This window comes from Toxotes jaculatrix, chromosome 16 (assembly GCF_017976425.1).
Source record: "Toxotes jaculatrix isolate fToxJac2 chromosome 16, fToxJac2.pri, whole genome shotgun sequence".
In the NCBI taxonomy this organism is placed as follows: domain Eukaryota; kingdom Metazoa; phylum Chordata; class Actinopteri; family Toxotidae; genus Toxotes; species Toxotes jaculatrix.
In genome coordinates this window covers 14,436,567-14,458,317 of record NC_054409.1, presented here as the reverse complement: position 1 = coordinate 14,458,317, position 21,751 = coordinate 14,436,567, and the positions used below count along the sequence as shown (strand labels likewise).

The 21,751-nt window shown below is 41.5% G+C and overlaps 1 protein-coding gene across 1 annotated transcript; it reads left to right on the top strand.

Annotated features, from left to right (window-relative positions):
• Positions 1-2,494: 2,494 nt before the first annotated feature.
• On the top strand, positions 2,495-20,529 carry fgf10a (fibroblast growth factor 10a). The gene is made up of 3 exons (XM_041059016.1): positions 2,495-4,076; positions 17,510-17,613; positions 19,675-20,529. Exons 1-3 carry the CDS (start codon positions 3,623-3,625, stop codon positions 19,873-19,875), a joined length of 759 nt encoding a protein of 252 aa, XP_040914950.1. The 5' UTR covers positions 2,495-3,622; the 3' UTR covers positions 19,876-20,529.
• The last annotated feature ends 1,222 nt before the right edge of the window (positions 20,530-21,751 follow it).

Here is a 21,751-nt window from a genome sequence, read left to right as displayed (position 1 = left end):
AACAATGAATGTTCTGAATCCCACCTAATGCCGCACTGCTGGGATTTGCTCTTCCTTGATGCAGTTTTTCAACACTGCTAGTTTCTTTTTCAGAGAGGATCACGTCTGAACACGTACCATACATGTCTGCCTCAGAGATTCTCCTCAGCATAAAAAAATGTTAAATAGCTTGGCAAGACACTAAGAAAACTGTATGATGTCTAAGGAGAGGATCTTCGATTACATGCAGCATGTTGAAGAACCACATCGTTAAGTGCTGTCCGTGGTGCTGAACTCTGTCAGCAGGTGTTGACAAGTTAATTGTCCTGAGGTACCTGAATATGCGAACCTACGGGGCACAGAGCGTAAATCCACTGTTTGAAACCACTTCAACTGGTTTCAAGTTATTTCCCCATGCAAAAATGCCAAATGTGAACTGAATATCTTTGGGCTATAGCTTGGTCGGACAAAGCAAGCAACGTGAAGACAGCTTTGGGAAATTTGTGACTGACTTATTTTATTGTTTTCTGACATTTTACGGATCAAATGATTCATTGGGAGAATAACTGGCAGATTAACTGATATTGAAAATAATTACTAGTTGCAGTCCTGTTTTCACGTCCTAGAGATATTGAGACCAGAGAAAAAGTAAAAGCACTCACACACAGTATTTTTCTTTCCCAATTATATTATGTGAGTGCGGGAATAATGCAATCATTTCATCATGAAATTCTGCCCAGTGGCTGATCTTTCACCAAAACCCCCCTTAAAAATCAATCTTTGCCATCTGCAAAGTCAAGCGCTCAGCGGGAAAGAGAAGGCTGTAAAGTTGACTGAACGACAGATTGTTGGCAGCATCCAACATCTGTAAAGTCTCTGTTAGTTAGCCACCTTAGAGGGAAATTCAGGCATCCCCCACAAGGAACTGTTTGAAAACCCAACGGTACTAAAGCATGATGGATTCACACCGAGGAACTAAAGGTAAGAAGAAACGCAGTAAAATCTCATAACTCAAATCTGTCTGCAGCAGATTCAGGAGTTCCAGTAATAACTGATAAACTAACGAGAGAAGTGTGGAGAAGAAAAGAGAGGAGGGGAGGAGAGAAGAGAAGAGAAAGCAGCGGAGATATGGCTGTTGTCTGACAATGTGAAAAGGAAATTAAACAATGCTGAAACCAGACAGCAGACCTAGATTCTTGAAAGGTGAAACGCAGCAAAACACGTAAGGTACAAGTTCTTTCATCCAAACACAGAGAGATGTTTATCTGAAGATTAAGCTCAAACAATACAGGTAAAGAAATCACTAGATAGTATCTATCAAAACAGCTTAGGGGAAACTTGACTCAGCTCAAAACTGTTCTGTCTTTTTTTGTTGTTTTTGTTTTTGTTCTCCATCTTACCACTACATAGGGCAATTTCTCTGATGACATCTCTTCAACCAGAGAAGGCGGCTGACAGTAATCAGGCAAATTAGCTGATTTAGTGTTTGGTTATCACGAACTGTACCATTTGGAAAAAAAAAAAAAAGACAGGAATGTTGTTTATTTGACTGCAACTCAGTTAGAGACCCTTCCAAAAATTAACTGACAGTTTATAACAAATGGCTATAGAGTTAGTTTTGGCCGAAAAGGCTCTGCTCTTCAAGCGACTTCTGAGAAAATATGAGCAGCGACGAGGATCCTGCTGAGAAACTGAACACACAAGAACATTAAATCTCTGTTAAATAAATAAAACCAAAAACCAAGGTTGCAGTGGTGGAGGGAGGTGTGGCAGCAACTGAAATATCAGAAGAGTAACAGTCAGACATGTCAGTTTAAAATGGCCATGCTGTGCAGCTTCATCTTTCATTTTGAAGGTGAACCTGATGTCATTATTTTTGTCCCATTTACTGAAACAGTAGTAGAGACTACAATATGAATATTATAATGAAGACTGGGCACTGAAGTTTAATATTGTTTTGTTACTTACTATAATGAGTTCTGGAGTAAAGAAACTGTCAAGTACCCAAAGTGTCATTGGATGGATGGTCACAAGCGTATTTTGTAAATGAACATGTTCATCTATCTCCATGAAAGTTTTGGTACCAGAAGAACCAAAACTCATGTATCTTCTCAGCATTTAGTAGTAAAATATTTGAAACGATAGCCAGCCCTCATCAAAAAGACATAACATCAGACAGATGGACCAAACAGCACTCCAAAAAGGAGAGAGGTTTAAAGGAAAGACTTTCCCTCCTTCTTCTGGACCTGCTCTGCTCAACTGGTGGGGTTTGGTCTGGAAAGGGGAGGAGACAGAGAAATGAGGGAGAGGGAGGGAAAGAGAAAATGGGGTGGGACAGGACCCCCCCCCCCACACACACACACGTACATGTGTGCAGGCCCACATGCACACACACATAAATGCACACAGCTCTTCAAAGACAAGTGGTCCAATTACACTAAGAGATGACATCTGGCCAACTGCAGCAGATAAATAAGGTGAAAGGAAAGACAAGATTCAGTCACCTCAGAGAAACTCCAGATAACCAGAGAGAGCACTGCTGATAGAGACAGGAGAGAGGGAGAGGCAAAGGAAAGAGGGAGGGGGCCAAAGGAGAGGGAGCCACACACAGGAGGAAAGAAGAGAGGCAACGCACTGCTCCAGCGCTCAGACTCCGAGAGGCAAGGACAGAGGAGAGACAGGGAGCTCAGCTCACTGACAGACGCACAACAAGAGAGGGCAGAAAGACGAGAGCTCCCGGGCTCAGTTACACACTCAAGTGACTTCAAACCAGCTCCGACAAAACAAGAGAAACAAAGAGAGAGAAAGAGAAAAGAAGAGAAGTCTGGATTCTGAGACTCTTTTTTGTGGCCCTCCTTGCGTGGATTTTTCTGGACATTTTATGAGCTGCAGCATTAATCCTTTTTTTTTTGACTTCCTATTTTAATTTATTTATTTTGTGCTCAAAACTTTGGCATCTTATATCCAGACGTCCTCCACCTTCATGTTATCCACCTCCCTGGACTGGAGGAGATAAATGGTTTGGGACGTGTGCGTGGAGTAGATTTTAGGAGCATATATGAATGGACTGATATTTTCACTGTGTGTGTTTTTGGATGTGAGAGTGTAGGGGTACATTCAAACTTAAAAAAAAAAAAAAAATTGTAATTTTGAGTGTGTGTGTTTGTGTGTGTGTGAGCAACCAGGAGCAAAAAGTGGCAGTCTTGGGAAGAGAGGGAGGAGGAGGCGAGAGGTCCTTGAGGCAAGCGCCTGGTTGTTCCCCTTGCGAGGTGATCTGAGTTATGGATGTTGACGCATTCCTGCGGCGCTTCTGAGGAATAAACAGCACCGGGGACTACAGCCGAGTCAGCCACAACACTGTGGGCTTCCCCACCGCCGTCATCCATCACCATTAATATCACTGACAACTCTACATCTGCTACCAAGAACCTCTGATTGTGTCCACCACAGCTTTGTCAGTCTTTGACCCTGCCGTTGTACAGGTTTTTACACCACAGTCCCGGTGAGGTTGTGGGTCCCCAGACGGAGGAGGTGCAGTCGGTCGAATCGGGGGAGTTTCTCCCACTCTCGTTCCCTCTCCCTGCACCCAGCTCAGCATGCCCCAGCCCCTGAGCACCTCCACAGCTCTCCCAGCTCCACTACCATGTGTAGATGGACAGTGACACAAGGTGCACCGGTCGCCTGGTTCTCCTCCTGCCCCTGCTGCAGACCTCCTTCACTCCTTCTCTCCCTCACCTTCCTTCTCCTGCTTCTCCTGCTGGGACCGACCTCGTCCTCACCTCTGTCCGCTTTGTCGTCACCACCAGACTCTGAAAAGAACCACAATGCACCAGGAGGGACTCCTCCACATTTCTTCATCCCACACCCGCCACCTTCATCATCACCCGCACCTCTGCACGCATCCTCGGCGAGGTTGCCACGGGCAACCAACGTGTCATCGTCCTCCGCAACGGTCGTCGGGCGCCACGTGCGGAGCAGCTACAACCATCTGCAAGGAGATGTGCGACAGAGGAAACTGTTCTCCTACCAGAAATTCTTCCTTCGCATTGACAAGAAAGGAACAGTTAATGGCACCAAAAGTGAGGACGATCCATACAGTAAGTCGACTCTGTTCTGTTTTTTAATGTGTTTCACGTGTTCTTTACATTTTAAAGTGCAGAAACTAGCTGCATTAAAAACTGACAGGAGAGCAGCCGAACGCAAAGCAAAGTCCTCTTTATTATTATTAATATCTTTATGTCCATAACATGTCAATGAGAACACTATGGCAAAAGATATACTGGTTGTCTCCAGTCCGTCTCGTGTGTTCCTGCGCGATGTTTCTGTTTTTCCACTCTAGGCAACCGTGCACATTAATACATGCACATGTTGCATCCAGTCTTAATGGCTTAAGACAGGTGACTGGGCTAAAGAGCAAATAATAGAGTTGCGTGCTTTTCAGCCTTTTCACCATGTGCAGAGGTGGGCATATTTGCCAGACTGCAGAGAGGGAAAAGACAGCATGACAGTAGGAGAGTGGGAGAGGAGAGGAGAAAACAAAATGAGTAAGCCATGCAGATAAAAAAGAGAGATGATCCACTGGAACCAATTAGAAATTGCCCAGAGAAAGTTTTTCCTCTTTGAGGAAATATCTAAAACACAGCTATTACCAAACCCCTGGGGGAGACTGACAAGTAGACTTAGTCCCTGCTGCTATTGTGCTGCAGCTTTAATAGTGGTGGGCATATGCTAAGTATGAGGTTCTACGGACTCAGACGTAAAGTAATAACCGTGCGATTCCTGCTCCTTTTTCTGGTTGTGCACTTTGCGGGTTGTGAAACATGATTTTAACCTTTATTTATCCTGAGAAGGGTCACTAAGCACACATGCTCTTTTGTCAGCACCACTCAGCCTCACACTGACACAGTTACACTCCCTCACACTGGGTAGACTCCCAGCGCTTAGCCTTCCACAGAAGAATATCCACTGGCACCTTTACTGCACCTTGAGCTACCTTAAGTGTAGTCTTAAGGTAAGTAAGTAGAATATGACTGCATCAATGAATGTCATATGCACATATTTTGTGGAATCTTTTACAAAGCAATGGGACTGACAATGCACATTTTTAACAAGATTGCGGTAAAAGCTCTGTTTAAAATTGAACAAGCAAACCTCAACAAAGAATCCAATCTGTAGACTAGCAAATATAAATACTTTTAAAGACTTGTAAGGGTCGTCAAAATCATTTACGACTGATCCTGAACAGAAAATCAGCTGTTATCATTCTGTAGTCCACATCTTTATCTTGTGGTTAAACACATCTGGAAGTTCTCCAGGACTGCCACGGTCTTCTGGTCTCAGAGCAGCTCAGAATAGCTGCATGGCCTAAGGGCACATTGACAGTAGTTGTTGAGGGAGAACAGAACATTACTCCCACATTTACCTGCCCAGAGTTTCCCTGCCAGTTCACAGAATTAGATGGGTGACGTCCAAAACACGAACAGGCTCTTGCTGCATGATATCTACTGTATGCGTCGGAGTCTGTCACAGCATGTGATGCACGTGTGTCAGGGAATCTAACCTTCATAAATAGATCTTTATCTCTCACACACACACACACCTTGATACACATGTCATAGGCTTGTATGCATCTGCCTGTGGGTCTGTGGTGCTGTATAAGCCTCTCCTGCAGAGAGCGCGCATACACACACACGACTGAGCACAGAGAGGCCAGTCTTGCACATGGCCTCCATATGGCAAAGCCCACTTTTATTAGGGCCAGGACCAGTGTGAATATGTGTGTGCGTGCGCGTGTGTGAGTGTATGTGCCACTCAGACACCAAGGCTCTGCCAGACATGGCTGAAGGAATTTCAATTAGCGTCTCTTCCTCCCTCCCCTCGCCTGCAGTCCTCTCTGATACACACATGCGCACACACTTTTACACACATGCACATAAAGAGTTCAACCATTAGGGTGCAACGTGTCACTAACTATAATGGCATCGGGTCATGGCATTAGAGGCACAATCCATCAATTTCAGCGGCTCTTGCCTCTTGATTGTTGTGGGAAATAGGTGAGAACTTTTGAGAGAGAAAAAAAAACAACGCTTAAATATGAGGACTTGGCGATGGAAGAAAAACCTGTCACTCTGTAGTTTGGCCTGGCAGCACATGTAGTAGGCCTTTCATCAAGCTGTATCTACCTGATAGCAAGTGCAGATGTAGAACGTGTTTCGGATTAACAGACAGTGGGTGGAAATTTGGTGATAAACTGGAGAGATTTGGCTGTAGTGAAATAATGATTAAATCACGTGTGTGTCTGCACATCATCACGGTATCCTGCACTGTATGTCATGCATTTATAGTGTTTGCATCTGTGCACGAGATGGCATGAAGAGCAGTTTGTTTGCTTATGCTAACGCAACACCTCCTGCTATTTTGCATGCGCCTTAAAATCGGCAGAGAACAAATTGTACCCTTCAAACTTAACCAACCAGAACATAATTACCCCCCCACCCCGACTGAGAACATGGATGTGGTATTTGACATACTACTTGCTTGTTTTTTTGTTGTTGTTTTTTTGCATGACCATTCCTGCTCAAGAGCTTCCTGATGTGCCTGTTTTCAATGTGCTCTTTGCTTATTGTTACATGCTACAGATTACAACAATTGTTCATTTATACTCAACAGGATTAAAAGTAATAGAACCAAAACAACTGCTTCTAAGCTGCATGCAGACGTCTGGGCAAACTTAGTTCTTTCTTGCAGGTTGCTGGCCTTTATGTGCTTACCAGAGACACATAGCTCTTTGGTGATAATGCAAAGCTAGTTTCCAAAATCCACTGAACATAACATACTTCATAACACAGGGTGCTAAAGTTGCTCCAAAGTGTCAAACCACACCTAGAATTTGACCCAAGAATGCATTGTCAGAAATGGACCACTCCTTTAAGAAAAGCATTAAATTGAAAAAAAAAAAAAAGAAGAAGGGGAGGGAGCACTTGTTGGCGTGGTTGTCATGGTCTAGTAGTCTGGTAATGTTCAGGAGGTCAGTTTGCAAATGAGTGTCATTAGATGGTGTCAGAGGTGATAAAGAAGTTTTAGGTCCAACTCTGGGGTCGAGGCTCTCCTCTCCACAGCCGAGCCTTTCTAATCATCTAGTCAGGGCTTGGAGCAGTACGTCACTCACGGTTTAAGGAGCCTGCGTTGTGAGTATGTGCTCATACGTGCATGTCACTGTCTATTTGTGTTCACGTGATCAGTGCCCGTCTATCCATCTCACCTCATAAGTCCTTCAAGATGAGGCGCTCTGAGTCTGAACATGGAAATCCTGCTGGGATGTCATGTGATTAGCATTGATCCTGCCACTGACCATAAGCAACAAAACTGTCCTTGTTCTCTTCCCCTCCATGTTGTCCACAGACTGTCACATCTTGTTTACAAACAAACAAATAAAGCAATGAAACAAATGGACATGTGTTTGCAGTTGGACCGCAGACTTGCGGTCGTGAGCAGCTCAATTAGTACTGAACGGTGCCAACTTGACTACAGTTGGAGCTTTGACTCTCACTGTGGCCGCCTGGATTTTAAAAGCTGCCACACTTACTTATTGTTAACATTAATCACAGTAGACACACTACCCACTGACGTGAATTAATCTAAAGCACTACAATTTATGGATAGTCTAATACATGGGGCGTTATTCTGATTTAGAGCAGGTTTTCCTTGTCCAGGCTAATTACAAAGGTCTGCCCCCTCTGGTTTGACCTCTGCCTATTGACCCCAAGTCAGGAAGCTTTGTTAATGGAAAGGTCAACGCTACACATAGTGCATCACATATTGGCTGCTAGCTATGTGATGTAGCTACGATGTGCAATATATCTATGATACATTTTTATTTTCAGTAATACAAATGTATCCTGCTGGAGGAAAACATATTCTCTTCCAGCACAAACACTTCATCTTACCAAGTATTTCTGTCTATTATTGAGTCCAAAAAGTATTTTTTTCTTAAAACAAGAGAAATAAATCTATCAGTTCAGTAAAAGTATTTCATCTTCTTTTCAGTAAAAGTCAGAAAGTTTCTACAAGTGTGTTTCAGCATCTTGAAACAAGACAAACTTAGGCAGATCTAAAAGGCTCTAAATTGCCTTAGATTCTATAAAATGTATGAAAACTGTATATTTGTGATGGAAATGTTATTTCACTCCACTGGCGGATTTTTTTCTACTTGTTTTGAGAAATTCGGACAATGAGGATTTCTGCAGTGAAGTTACTCTCCAAATTACAAAAAGAGCAAAGAGAATTGCCATAATCAGTCGCTTTGTCTTTTAGCACATGTAGAACAAATTTGTCTTTCTGATGAAACATCTGCGTTATGTCTTCAGAACCACAACCGCTTCTTCATCATTCGCCTCTGCCTCCATAAACCTCCAATGACTCAGCAAGATGAACACAAAACAAAAATATAACAAGTGCTTGACTTTCCTGATTTTTTTTAACATCTTCTTGAAATTAGTTCCAGCCCCCCCCCCCCCCCCCCCCCCCCCCCATTTTTTTTTGCTTGTTTCTGGATATCTTTGCTGCCTTACTCTTTCCCTGATGAGTGTGTTTAGGGTTCTCGTGGGAAAAGGTAACAGTGTGGCCCATAAAAGAGAGTTATGAGGAGGTACTGGATGCACCAGAGGCTAGTGTCAGAGTTGCTTTTCATTCAAAGTAACTCTGACATCTTCATGGGCTCCCCCTCTCCAACAGCCGTAAATAAAAGTGGTGTACAAATGTCACCGCACAAGCTTGTTCAGGAAATACTGAGCCTATCATCGAGTGCATCTGAAGATGCCAAGTTTAACATCAGCAATTACATTCAGCTGTGCTCTGAAAACATACAATAAACATATACTACCTACACACCCCTCCTATGTTTGATCTCCTGTGACCTTCCCTCTGACTACAATAACATTAATTTTGCTTATGGCTGAAACAAACAGGGGGTTGTCCTGAAATCATGGAAAACCATTCATCTTGTAAGCTACCATGTGCCCATATGGACGAACAGCTTTAATGAATTCGGATAAAAGCTATTTCATTACAAACAACACTTCATGTTTTGTTAATATCTGAACTGTAGCAGGAGTCTGGATCAAATCATGTCAGTTCTGATTCATGACTCCCTTTACTGGAATCTACAGAGCAAACTATGTACTGCAGAGACATTACATAATTTTGATTTTATCTTACATAAGAGCAATTTCATTTTACTTTAAATGACATCTTTGCCCCATACATTTAGAAATTACTTAACAGACAACGAAACCATGCCAAAGCATCAATAACATACTACAAGCTTTCAAGAAAGATGGATTAACAAGCCACTTACTGGTATTTACTGGAAGTTTAATGGCACTTCACATAAGTTATTGCTTAATCTTTGATGCCTTGAGTCTGAAATGCTCAGTTTGGGACAAAACTTAATGCAAGTCCCAGAAATCAGGCCATCTAAAGTCTAGAAAGCAGAGACTATGCACTGGGAAAACCTACATGCGATGAGGTGCTGGTTACACCCTGAAACAGATGATGCAAATGAGTAAGCATTCCTGAATTTCCCTACATCTTGTTGTTAAAAATTAGACATAGTCTGAAACTTCTGAAACTTTCAAAGGTTCCAAATTGAGTTGTTATGCAATAAATCATGTGGATGAACTAAAAGCCATTTGTGCAACTTCTCGCCTCTCCCTGCCCTCTCTCCCTCATCAGCACTATTTTCCATCCTACACACAGAGTTGAGTGTGAAGGTCTAGAGGTCCAGATGTATGAGCGCCCTTTGACCCCTTTATGACCCATACAGGGTCATTTACAGAGCATGTGTTAGAAACACACAGGGATGAAAATGCTCAGAACAACTATCCACAGTTTCCCATCACGACATTTGCTGAAGATATTTCTTCATTGCTAAAGCACAGTTTTTCTGCATCTGAAAATTCTGTGTTTTTGCCAAGAGTCACTGAGGACAACGACAGGATCCGTCTCATTTTTCCATCACTGTTTACATATTTCCTGTCATCACTGTTTGATATTTTCCCATCAATTTACTTCCCTGTCCATTAATGTGTCAGCTACAACAAGACTGAAATAGGAGCCAGATTTCTGTAGGCAGACCAAGGCAGCCCTGCCACAAACCCCACCACTCAGGCACCACCTTAAACAAAAATCTTTCAGCAGCAAATCATGTCTGTGTAAGATCCTCTGCCGCTTTGGAGCGCTCCGGCTCTCCGAAGAGAAAATGGCTCCAAACATCGAGAGTCGATTACTATCCGCAAAGAATCTTAAGTTGGACATCTTTGTTTTGATGGACAGCCTTTTTCATTGTTTATGTTATGTGGAAGATTTTTGCGGAGTACAATCATACACATCCTGGAGAGAGGGAGGGAGAGAAAAAGAACAGGAGGACATATTCTGACATAATTAGTTCTTGGTAATAAACCAGATTTCCAAACAACTATCAAGCTTTGGCGTGAATCATCATTTCCATGTAATATCTGGGAGTAGGGTGTCATATTCCTGAAGTTTTACATGCCTGCAGAGTCTGTATTATTAATATGGAGAGGTATTTACTGTATGAACGCAAACATGTTGTCCATTCAGCCCAGCTCTTGGCTCATCTCAGGGGTGTGCTAACAATAATCCACAAACACTTTTCTGTAGTCTAAATAACAGGCCATCACATCTGACAACAAACTGCAAAACAGAATCACAGCAATGTTCACTCTGGAGTAAACAGTGATGGGAAAGTTGTTAGCATCATTTACAGTTAAGAAATTGAGATTGTATTATTTGCCTTGTCAGCAGCACACTCGTCTCTCTGGCTTAACATCGTAGCGTTGCGAAATGTCAGCGAAGTTAGAGCCAGTGCTACTTTGTTCTGGACGTGATTTCATTGTGAAGAAAAAGGGGAAAAAATGCAAAAATTGATGTAAAATGTTAAACTTAGAAAAAAAAAACTGTGGTGCAAACATGATCAAGCTGGAGTTTTATCACTCCAGCATAATCACAAACTCCCCTTTATGTTCTTTTAAGCTTCTCCCCATGCGGTGCATGACACAATCCTTTACACTTCACACAAACTATACTGAAAAATGTATTGGAAGCCCAATACCGAAAGTGTCATTTTGGTGTAAGCCTGCTGCATGTGAATGGGCAGAATTCATGGCCAGTAAAGCAGTGGGAGGTGAAGAATAGCATCTGTGACAGATAACATCCAGGGCTGCTGCCATATAGACACCATGTGCTTTAGGGAAACCCCCCCACCAAATACACACACACACACCTCATGTTCCTGCTCTGCCATACTCTCTCACTCACCCCTAACCCTGCTGCACACACACACACACACACCACACCCACACACACACACACATACAGAGCATGAAAGTGAGGCTCTTAATGGAGTCATCAAAGGTAAAGCTAAGAGCTTAGAGTAAAGTCCAGAGAGGCATCTGGACAGCCTGGCTGTTTGAACAGACAAGCCAGGAATGCCAGCTAATTACTCTGTGTGTGTGTGTGTGTGTGTGTGTACTGAATGCATATGAATATCAGTGCATGCACGAGGAGACACACAGAATAACACAAAGTAAGAACGATACAGAGAACTGCATGTGACAAAGCAAATAATATTTGTGCATGTCCGTGCATAATATTTGTGGTGTAAAATAACAAGATTTCTGAAGCTGAAAGTCCAATGCCAACAATGCAAACCACAACAGTTGGGAAACATCGCACTGGCAGCTGAACTGTAAATGAAAAATGTGTGAAATGCAGACAACCGTCACAGCACTTTGCCTGAAAACATAACTCCTGCCGTGTCAGGACTGTGAAATGTTTTGACAGAAACTGGCAGCTCTGACACTTTATCACGTTACAAAGTCAACTGTGTGAAAGGAATCACAATATCTCAGGTGGTTATGTTTTTTTTTCTTTTTCTCTCCTTTCGGTCAAATCACCATTAACATCACTGCAAATTTCTGTTGATTTGCTCCCAGCTCCTCTTAAATGTGTGTGACATAACTTGCTGCGGTCTTGCTGCGCTCGGTAAAGTGATCTCAAATTATGCGGACTGGAATGATGAGCCACGGCAGACGAAACTTAACGCTATCTGTTGGCTAGACCTCTGGTATTTCAAAGAGAGGGCTTTCACTCAGGTGATCCGTTCTGTTTGATTTCGGAATTTGCTGGGTTTGTTTTTCTTTTCGTACCTCTGCCAGTTGTGTAATCACACAAAGATTTGAAACACTGTGCGGTTATGACACACAGTGTTCAAATCTTTGAACACTGTGCGGCTTTGACAATTTCTAACAGCAATGCGAGTTTTTCTGTCAGGGAAGGTAATAAAACCATTACGGGGACAAGAATAATCTAAATAACAGTGAGTGCAGGCCACATAAAGCAATCTAACTAATGGAAAAACGCTTGAGAAGAAAACCATTCAATGCAGCGCACAGAAAGCACACCATTAACTACTTAATATAATTTATGATGCAGAAATTTAATATGTGCAAAAAAAAAAAAAAAAAAAAAAAAATCAGTTTACCAAAAATTCCATTTGTGAAAAAAAAACAAAAAAACAATTTGGCTATACTGAAAATCAGAACCAGGCCTCTGTTTTCTCGGCTTCAGTCGAAACTGTCAGCCAGGCTGGCTTTGATGTGGCCACTTAGCACAGGATGATACTGTTGTCAACCACATCAGTCTAAACCAATACCTCAGCACTCCTCAGAACACATAATATACAGCAGTTTCTACTCCAACCCAATATCTCCACCAGCACTCGCCAAGCAAACTGCACAGGCGACAAATGTTTGTTCCCTCTCAGACTTCACAAAGAAATATTCAACCAAACTCCAAGAAAAAAAAAATAATGCAAAGGAAATAATTTAATCCTTTTGAAACCACAGGTGGCCTCAAATGCAGCAGCTGCCAAGTCATATTTCTCATTAAATAAGAACTTTTTTTAATAAATGTTGGTCATTGTGGTTTGTATTTATATGGCCAAATAGAGCAGAATAGTTTAATATTTTCAGTTCGTATCTGATTTAAGGACATTGGTGGTCTATTTTTTCTTTCTGAATTCCTCTATTCTTCTTTTGTATCCTTTATTTATTTATCTATTTTTTTTATTGGCATGGACTCTGGCGGTTGCACGGATATAAAATCTCATGTCATTGTGAATACGACACGTCGTTAGTCACTCCGTTGCATCGTTTCAATGAGAAAAATGATCTCAGGCTTTAGACCTCAACTGATGCAAATCAGATATTAAATCTTAAAAACAACACATAATAGGGCAACTTTTGCCTCATGAAAATGTTTCTTGAATGTCACATTCATATTTCGCATTTAGAAAGAGTGAGAGAATTAGTCGCTGCAGAGAAACACAGGAAGGTCAGGGGTTCATCCAAATATCTGAGCTTTGGACGCAGAAGAAAAGAACCAAAACCATTTCCATTCCTCTCACTGAGGGGAGTTCATGACACAAACTAGTCCGCAAGTGACAATATTTCACAATACAGAGCGAGACCTCTCCGGGCTGCAGGCACGCAGTAGACCCACTCACAGCTGGTCACCGCGTCGAGGTCACAATGTGAACAACCGCAGTATAATCTTCAAAAAAGCCCCTGGATAAACAGTGGAAACATTTTCACAACCTCCCTTAACCTTTAGGTTCAGCTGGAGTCTCACTGACCGTGTTTCCAAAGGGGCCTGCTGGGGGTCGACGGGAGGTCTGTGTATGTGTGTGTTCCTGTGCGTGTGTGTTCCTGTTTGTGTGTGCATCTGTGGGTGCGTTTTTTTTAATGTATATGCGTGTGTGGTAGTTGGAAAAAATAATTGCGTTACTGACGCCATCGAATACTCAAGTCTACTGTTCAGATCTGTCAGTTTGTCTCATAACATAAGTTACAGCATAAGTTGTGTTCATTACACTTTGAATGACATACAAAGGCAGTTTATTTTTTAAAAAAGTAACATCAAACATATTGAACTACACTTTAAATAAGGCTTCTTATCTAATTACTTCTTATTCAACGGCGTTACATAAAAGCACATCCAGTTTTGAAGCACGGCTTTTCAGCCTTTAAGTAACGTACAATCATTACATTTCCTACATCAATGAAATAAAGTAGCATATCACTAAATGCATGGAGCAGCTGTGTCTCTAATGTCTGGTCAGTCACACTAAAAGACTGAGGTCTACTGGGGAGAGGGAGAAAAGTTGTGGGGTTGACAGAGAGGGAAAACAAAGGGATGATATGAGTCCAAAGACAAGAGAGGAGGATGGAGGCCAAGGGAGAACCGATGTCAGGAAGACAAAAGTGGAAATGAAGCAAGAACAGAGACAATGAAGCGACACTGAAGCGTTCCTCAAATTAGTACAAGAAACAAACAGAAATGTCACACTTCCATCACTGTTGATGATTGTTGAGTGAATTATGCTGCCTGCTAAGCAGAGGTTAGATAGTCTGAGGGAATCAGACAAAGTCAGGGTTAGGGATCCATCCATAAAATCCTGATTTAGCATTAAGAGCATAAACCGACAGCAACAGCCACTATCAGCCAGTACTATAACAACTATTATGACCAATAAAAGCAATAGATCACAAAATGGTTCAACTTTATGAGAGCTGCTGTTGTGTGTTTGCATTCTGCTTATTGCAGGTCTGACTTGCAATGCACTCTTAAACACAGATTTCCATTTACATTACGGATTGACACTGGAGTTTTATTACAAAACCCATAAAATAACGAAGTGGTCTTCATGAAGTGATTAATGAACAGTTTCTCACTGTTAGAAAACCAGGTTGTGTTTATTTGTACTTGTAGCTCTGTCAGTGTTTGACTGGCAAAGACCTTTTTGGCTTCTTTTTATGAAAGTTGTAGAGCTGCCCTGTTACACACAGGTGTTTGCCCTTGGTAGTTTCTTAAAAAACTGCTGATAGCAGAAAGTGTCCATGCCTGTTATATTAACTGAACCCTGTGCTATTTGTGCTTTCAGTGCTGGGTCATAAAAACTTCTTTTTTCTTATTTGCACTGAAAAACTTCAAATTCATAATTAATATGCTGGGCTGAGATCCAGGGGACAAATGGAGGGTGAAAAATACGATGAAATAAGACAAAAATACATCAACAGACTCAAGATAGCAAAAAGTGTTGGATTAGAGAGTATAATCATAAAGGTTTAAGCACAAAACAGGCCTAGTGTTTATGTGTGTGCATGGCTGCATCTGTGTCCTGATGTGTGTGTCTGCAGCAATACGAGCTCTGGGTCCTGTTTTTCTTCTTCCCCTTGCTATAAACTCTGTTGTTGCAATCTAAGCCTTTTGTTGCAGCCTGGCCTTTTAACTCACAGGCAGACGGGCTGCTTCTGGTAACTGGTAAAGGGGCCATAAAAGAGCCCTGTGCATTTGGTTTTTGACAAACCACATCAAACAGGAGGAGGGAAAAGGGTTTGAACAGGTGGACCGGCCTTTAGCGCAGCACAGACAGATCTTATTTTGTCGGATCACAGCTCAGAAACGTCAGCTGTGGTGCAGTGAGATGGAACATTTTGAACCTGATAGATCAGTGTTGTGTTGTGGTACATGTCTATGTGAGTAATGGACTTCACAGAACAAGCCAACATGATGCACTGTGAGCTACGAAAATCTTCAATTTTAGAGGCTGAGCAAGCTTTTATTGACCAAATAAGGGAACTGTGGCGATGGATTAATGCCAGCATATTTGAGCCAAGGACTACGTTTAAGAAAAGGACACAAGGCCAAAAACTATTTAGAAAACAACAACACACACAAGATGGAAAAAATGCTTGTCACTGCAAAACATCAAATTAATAATCTGCCCTTTTTATACACAGCAAAACAAATACAGAACTGTCTTTCAATGCTATTGCAAAACAATGAGAAATACCAACAGACATAGGAAGACAACAGTAAGACTCGTAGTTTTGTGGTTCTGTCTCTATCTATCTCTATATATATGCAGTGAGAGAGACAGTCCAAGAAAGAAATATATCTCAATATATAGAAGGTTCAGAATTAGGCTTTACAGCTGTAAAATACAGCAGTTAGTGGGCAGATGATCTCAGATGTCTCCATCTGTAGCTACAACAAGGCTCCTCAACCTTCATCCCCTTCATCTTCATCTCTCTGACAATCATAAAAAAAAACAATAAATCAAAAATTGCAAATCTGAGGATGAAAGAATTGTACTGAGGGCAGGAAAGGGGGCATTAGGTCAAAAGACAGGTATGACTTACATGAGATTTGAAGCTTAAAGAACAAAGAGTTGCTGATCACCGTTTCTTCCACAATTTCTTTTACAGCCTTCCTGCTAGACTTTGGGAGAATGTGGAAATATGTGCCTGAAGCTGTGTCCACCTTTAGTCATTTCTGCTGAACCTAACACTATGTTTTTTTTATGTTATGTCTGTTGTTTTGGTAATGCAGCTTAGTATAAAGTTGTCACTCATCAGTCATTATGCAGACAGGAAATTGTCTAAGAGAAGCTCAGGAATGACAGCAATAGACCTCTAAAGACACCCTGGATATGCTGTTTCTGCTTCTCACTTCATCCTTCTGACTATTCCTGCAACCAGGCTCCACTTCCTACTGGCCCCTTTAGCTAATCCTCTCAAAACCCCTGATAGTTTTATGGCTTGGTGTAACTGACTTTAGGATGAGAGAAGAAAGGGCCGGCGACCACAGCTTAAACCAGTAATTGGTTCAGGCTTGAAAACTGATACGGACACCTTGACCTCTTGCCAGTCTGGCAGCCAAAAATCCTCTCTCCGTCCTGACCGTGTGCCTGCCTGCCTGAGCTCCCTTGGTCACAAGAACAAACACAGAACGGAGAAATGTTTTTTCCTGGCTTACACCTCGGTCCCAGGGCATGCAGCCCACAAGCCAACCAGCAAATGAACGGGGGGCAAGAGGCCGGTCTGAGGTCTGACTGTCACATAGTGAGGGAAAAAAAGTGAAAAGACAGACAAGACTGGGGTTCACTTGTGAGGAAGAAACTGCAGGTTTCTCTTGGATTTTTAAGCTATTTTGCAAAATTATGCAAACTATAAAACCTTTTCATATGTTAAACTAATGCAAACACTATGTTTACAGTGTTTCAGATCCTACAGTCTGAACAGATGATAGCAATGTTTTCTTGGTAACAACGCAAACACTTACAAGAAAAGGCCGTATTTTTGATAAGATGCCTCCCTCTGTTTTATGTCGTTTGTCTTTGTGTTCTCTACTGACGGTCAACTAAAACAAGCAATGTGAAGACATCACCGTAGGCGCTGGAAAGTTGTCATGGAACAGTGAACAATGAACAACGAAAATATTAGTTGCAGCACTGTTTAGGACCATAAATATTTTTTTCTGGTATAAAAGAAATAGAAAAGCTAGCAGAACCGAAAAAAAACCACAATGTGTATGGATTTAACTGTGTCAGAGGAACCGATCCATGCAAAGTGTTGACACGTTCGTCTCTTTGTCTCTGCTGCACCAGGTATTTTGGAGATCAAGTCAGTGGATGTGGGAGTGGTGGCCATCAGGGGCCTCAGCAGTAACCACTACCTGGCAATCAGCAAGAAGGGAGTGCTATATGGAGCGGTGAGTAGCAGTTTCAGCACTGTTTCATGTGAATCTGCCCCTTTTTATGTATGATATCTGCTACTTGTTCATCCAAAATCTTTTAGCAAGAATAGTTTTACATTCTCGTGACTGTTAAGTTCATCTGATGATGTTGTCAATCAAAGTGAATCAAAGCCTTGCAAAAGAGACACTTTTCTTTAAAGTTTTGACTCTGCGGCTTTTCTTGAATGTTTTTTAAAACAATGGACAAGGCTGCAAGACTCGATTCCAGAAATAGGAACCGCAGTCAGTCAATGTGAGCTCTCCTCTCTGCTACCTACCTCTCCTCTGCACTCCATTCAGAAATGGGAAACACAATCCTTCAGTTTCTCTATTCTGCTTCAGTCCCTCTGGGGAGAGCAGCCCTTGTTTCATCTGTTTTCTCTCTCTCCCTCCTTTTCTTCATCTCAGTCTCTCCCTCCTTTCTTTTTTTTTTTTTCCTCTTTTCCTTACTTTGAAAGGACCCGAACTTTCAGCATGTCTCTCTGGAGCCGCACGACAGATGAAATGACACACGGTAGAAAAGAAAGAAAAAGAGGCATTCTGTTGCATGGCCTGAAACTGAATTCCCATGACGTCTTCTGCTCAGTGCAACACAAACCACAGTAGCACGGTGGTGAAGGGCTGGCGTTCGATTACACTTGATGGGTTTACACAGTGACTTCTTTATCCAGTGGCAATCAAATGAAATCATTGTTTCATTATATTGGCAGATTAATACATGTAAGTGACACAGATGATTATGACTGGATTTAGGTTTTACCATGAGTCAATTTGTATAAAATTCTCAAAGAAGACAGTGAAGGATGGATGATACATTCACTGTGTTCTGGGATATACACTCTAAATAGTTTGTAATTTAACACATCTGTCCAGTCTGACCAGTAAGTCACTTGGTAAAACGGTACATTATTATTATTTTGTGATTCAGTACTGCAATTTGATGTTATTTATGATTACAGTTTCTTTACTTGCTTTACTAATAATTTTTAATGGAAAGGTAGTCAGCTCACACATACTGGTTGGTTGTACCGAGCACCAGCATTAGTTAAAGAGCTGCACAGTGTCTGTAAAATATGCTCATTTTGCTTTGGGAACATTCAGTTTTACTTCTGGAACCAATTTGAACAGCTGTGGCCAGATACAGAGAGAGAGAGAGAGAGAGAGAGAGAGAGAGAGAGAGAGAGAGAGAGAGAGAGAGAGAGAGAGAGAGAGAGAGAGAGAGAGAGACTGAGTTATACTGTGCATGTGAATGAATGTGTGTGTGTGTGTGTGTGTGTGTGTGTGTGTGTGTGTGTGTATGTGTACGTGTGCGTACATTTTTTGCTCGTGAATATCCAGTTAACAGGCTGTTTAAGCGACGTTAGCCTTAAGCACAAGGGCAGCTTCCAGTAAACTGACAAATGTTACTCTCTCAGATCATTTTCTCTTCATTTACCAGTGGGTGGTCACTGTGGTAATGTAAGCCACAAACATGGTGTCATGATGCTCTTTGCTGGCAACGAGCTTGAACCTTTACGACGTCACATCTCATGCTAACCTCTCTGCCGCCCCGTCCCATCCATCAGACTGGGGACTGTTGTTAAGCAATGGCTGACCATTTGTTGATTAATCAACATGCTGTTGCTGTGCTCGGACAAAGGCCTTAAAAAACAAAGTACACATTACTAAGCACGAAAATATTCAATTTTGCAGTGCCCAGTAACTGATCACTAATAGCTACTTAGTAATAATGAAACTGAAAGACTGAGAAGAACCCACAGTAAGAAGGTGATAAAGATAAAGATGAAGAATACCAGGAACACTGCTGCTCAATTACAGGAAAAAAGCTCTACCACAGATGCACAGTATATGAGCCTTCTGACTTTAGAGTTTCAACAAAAATGTATCTATGTATAATTCATGTTTTTACAAATGCAGTCTTTTTGCTGGAAGAGGGGAAAAAACAGCACACACACTAAATATGATCTTTTATCTTTAGGCTCTCTGCTCTGATTTTTATTCTGTCTCCCATTTACACTCCTTATTTCTCCTCCACAGAGGGACTTTGGTCCAGACTGTCGTCTGATTGAACGCATTGAGGAGAACAAGTACAACACCTACGCTTCAGCCGAGTGGCGCAACAAGAAGAAGCACATGTTTGTGGGACTGAACGCCAACGGAAAGCCAATGAAGGGGAGGAAGACACGGAGGAAAAACACAGCCACTCACTTCCTGCCCATTGTGGTACAACCACGATGATTGGACATGTCAGTCATTGGGGAACTCTGCACTCTGCAGGGTATCGGACTCTTTTGGAGTTACAGTGATGGATACATTGGACAGATCTGAGTGGGATCTGAATGATGCACTGAGGAGGAAAAGAATGGAAACCTAGAGACATTTATCTCTGTCGGATAAAGACATTTCTATTTTTAAAGAAAGAAATAAGATATATTGGTATACAATGTATATATTATTTTCTGTTTACACATAGTACATAGGCACAGCAGAAAATATGAAAAGAAATGACTTCTGTGCCAAAATGTGATTTAGTAACTCACATTTCTAGATTTGTGAAGCGCTTGACAGGGAAGAAATGAAAATTAAACAAAATGACATTAGGTAAAGAAACAAGAGAGGAGAAGACAGAGGAGAGAAGAGGAAGTACTGATGGAAAGCTGACTGATATAAATGAGAACAAAAGGCCAGAAAGGCAGGAAATAAGAAAATGGCAGAAGGAAGGATTTAGTCAAGAAAGCAAAGCAACACAGCAGCAAGTCTAACGTTACCATGTTTTTCTTGAAATTTATTTATTTTGTGTAATATTTAACAAAAAAACACAAAAAACACAAAAAGGACAAAGTATTGTCTTTTTTACCATTTATGCTTCTTTTTTGAATACTAATCATTTAAACCTGAATAAATATAAAAAATATATTTGTCTTTAACTTGTTTGGCTGACTTTGAATCTTTCTTTTTTCATGGTTCAATTATTGGTTGCTCGCATTGTAAATACACAAAGAGATAGAAATAAAAACATATATTAATAAAACATTCAAAGAAGTTCTTCAGTCAACTGTTAAACTGGAGCACAGTGTACAAATCGATTTGAAATCTTAACTTAAGGTCCATTTACACAAGCTTTTTCCAGAGCTTTCAGCCACATGGTATTCATCATTTAATGTAGGCAGCTCCATCTAGGCAAACTGAGCAAAGACCATCTACTGATGAAGACCACGGTCTTCATCTGTGTATTAGACTTTACTCACTTTGCCTGGATGGAGAAAACTCCATTCAGAGATGAATATTTTGTGGTTGAAAGCCTCAGAGATAGTAAGTGGACCATGAGTTGAGATTATTTCCAAAGGTCAAGAATACCCTTTTATGTGCAAATATTCAAACATTTTGGAAACTCAAACGCATCAGAATTGTCTTTATGTAAGTAATCAGGGTTTATAACAAACTGTGAGTAAGTCAGTGGAGTACCTTTGTAAAACCAAGACGTGAGTCAGGAATCTGTAAGAGATTAGACTTTTGAAAGAAGCCCAGCAAACAACCTGGTTGATGAGTTCAGGGGTTTTCATTTCTCGCTGCAAAAACCTCTCCCTTACAAGTACACATGGCAAACGTGGCTTCCTGGAGGATAAACACTGTCTTTTATGTGATAACAACAAAGACAAAACAGGCTTTAGAAATGGCTGACACACACGCACACACACGCACACACATACACACACACATTGCACTTGGGCGGCTGGGTAAAGAGGTGTGTGCATCAGTGTGGTCTAGCAGCTGGGAAAAGCCTCCTCCTTGACCTTACTTGTCTGAAACCTGTTGCTGTGCCCCCCGAGACAGAAAGACACATGGAGCAGGGCATATGGTATAACGTAAATATCACTCCCTTGTTTATCACCTGATTCTAATTATCTATGATGTCATGTTTTCTTTATTCCTCTCTCGCTTTCCCTCTTCTTTTTCTTTAACTCGCTCTCTCGTGTTGTTGCTGTCCAGGTCTTGCGATTTCCCTTTTTTGCCCCCCCCCAACTGCTTTTCAATCTTTTGTCATGTCTTGGTAAAGTTAAGATAGATTCCAGAAACTAGCAGGATCTGACCTAGAGCGGGGTTATCACACACA

Excerpts from the sequence above, each read along its gene's own strand:
- fgf10a (XM_041059016.1), top strand. The coding sequence starts at position 3,623 with ATGTGTAGATGGACAGTGACACAAGGTGCACCGGTCGCCTGGTTCTCC. Across the intron at positions 4,077-17,509 it reads AAGTGAGGACGATCCATACA|GTATTTTGGAGATCAAGTCA; the intron begins GTAAGTCGACTC and ends CTGCTGCACCAG. Across the intron at positions 17,614-19,674 it reads AGGGAGTGCTATATGGAGCG|AGGGACTTTGGTCCAGACTG; the intron begins GTGAGTAGCAGT and ends TCTCCTCCACAG.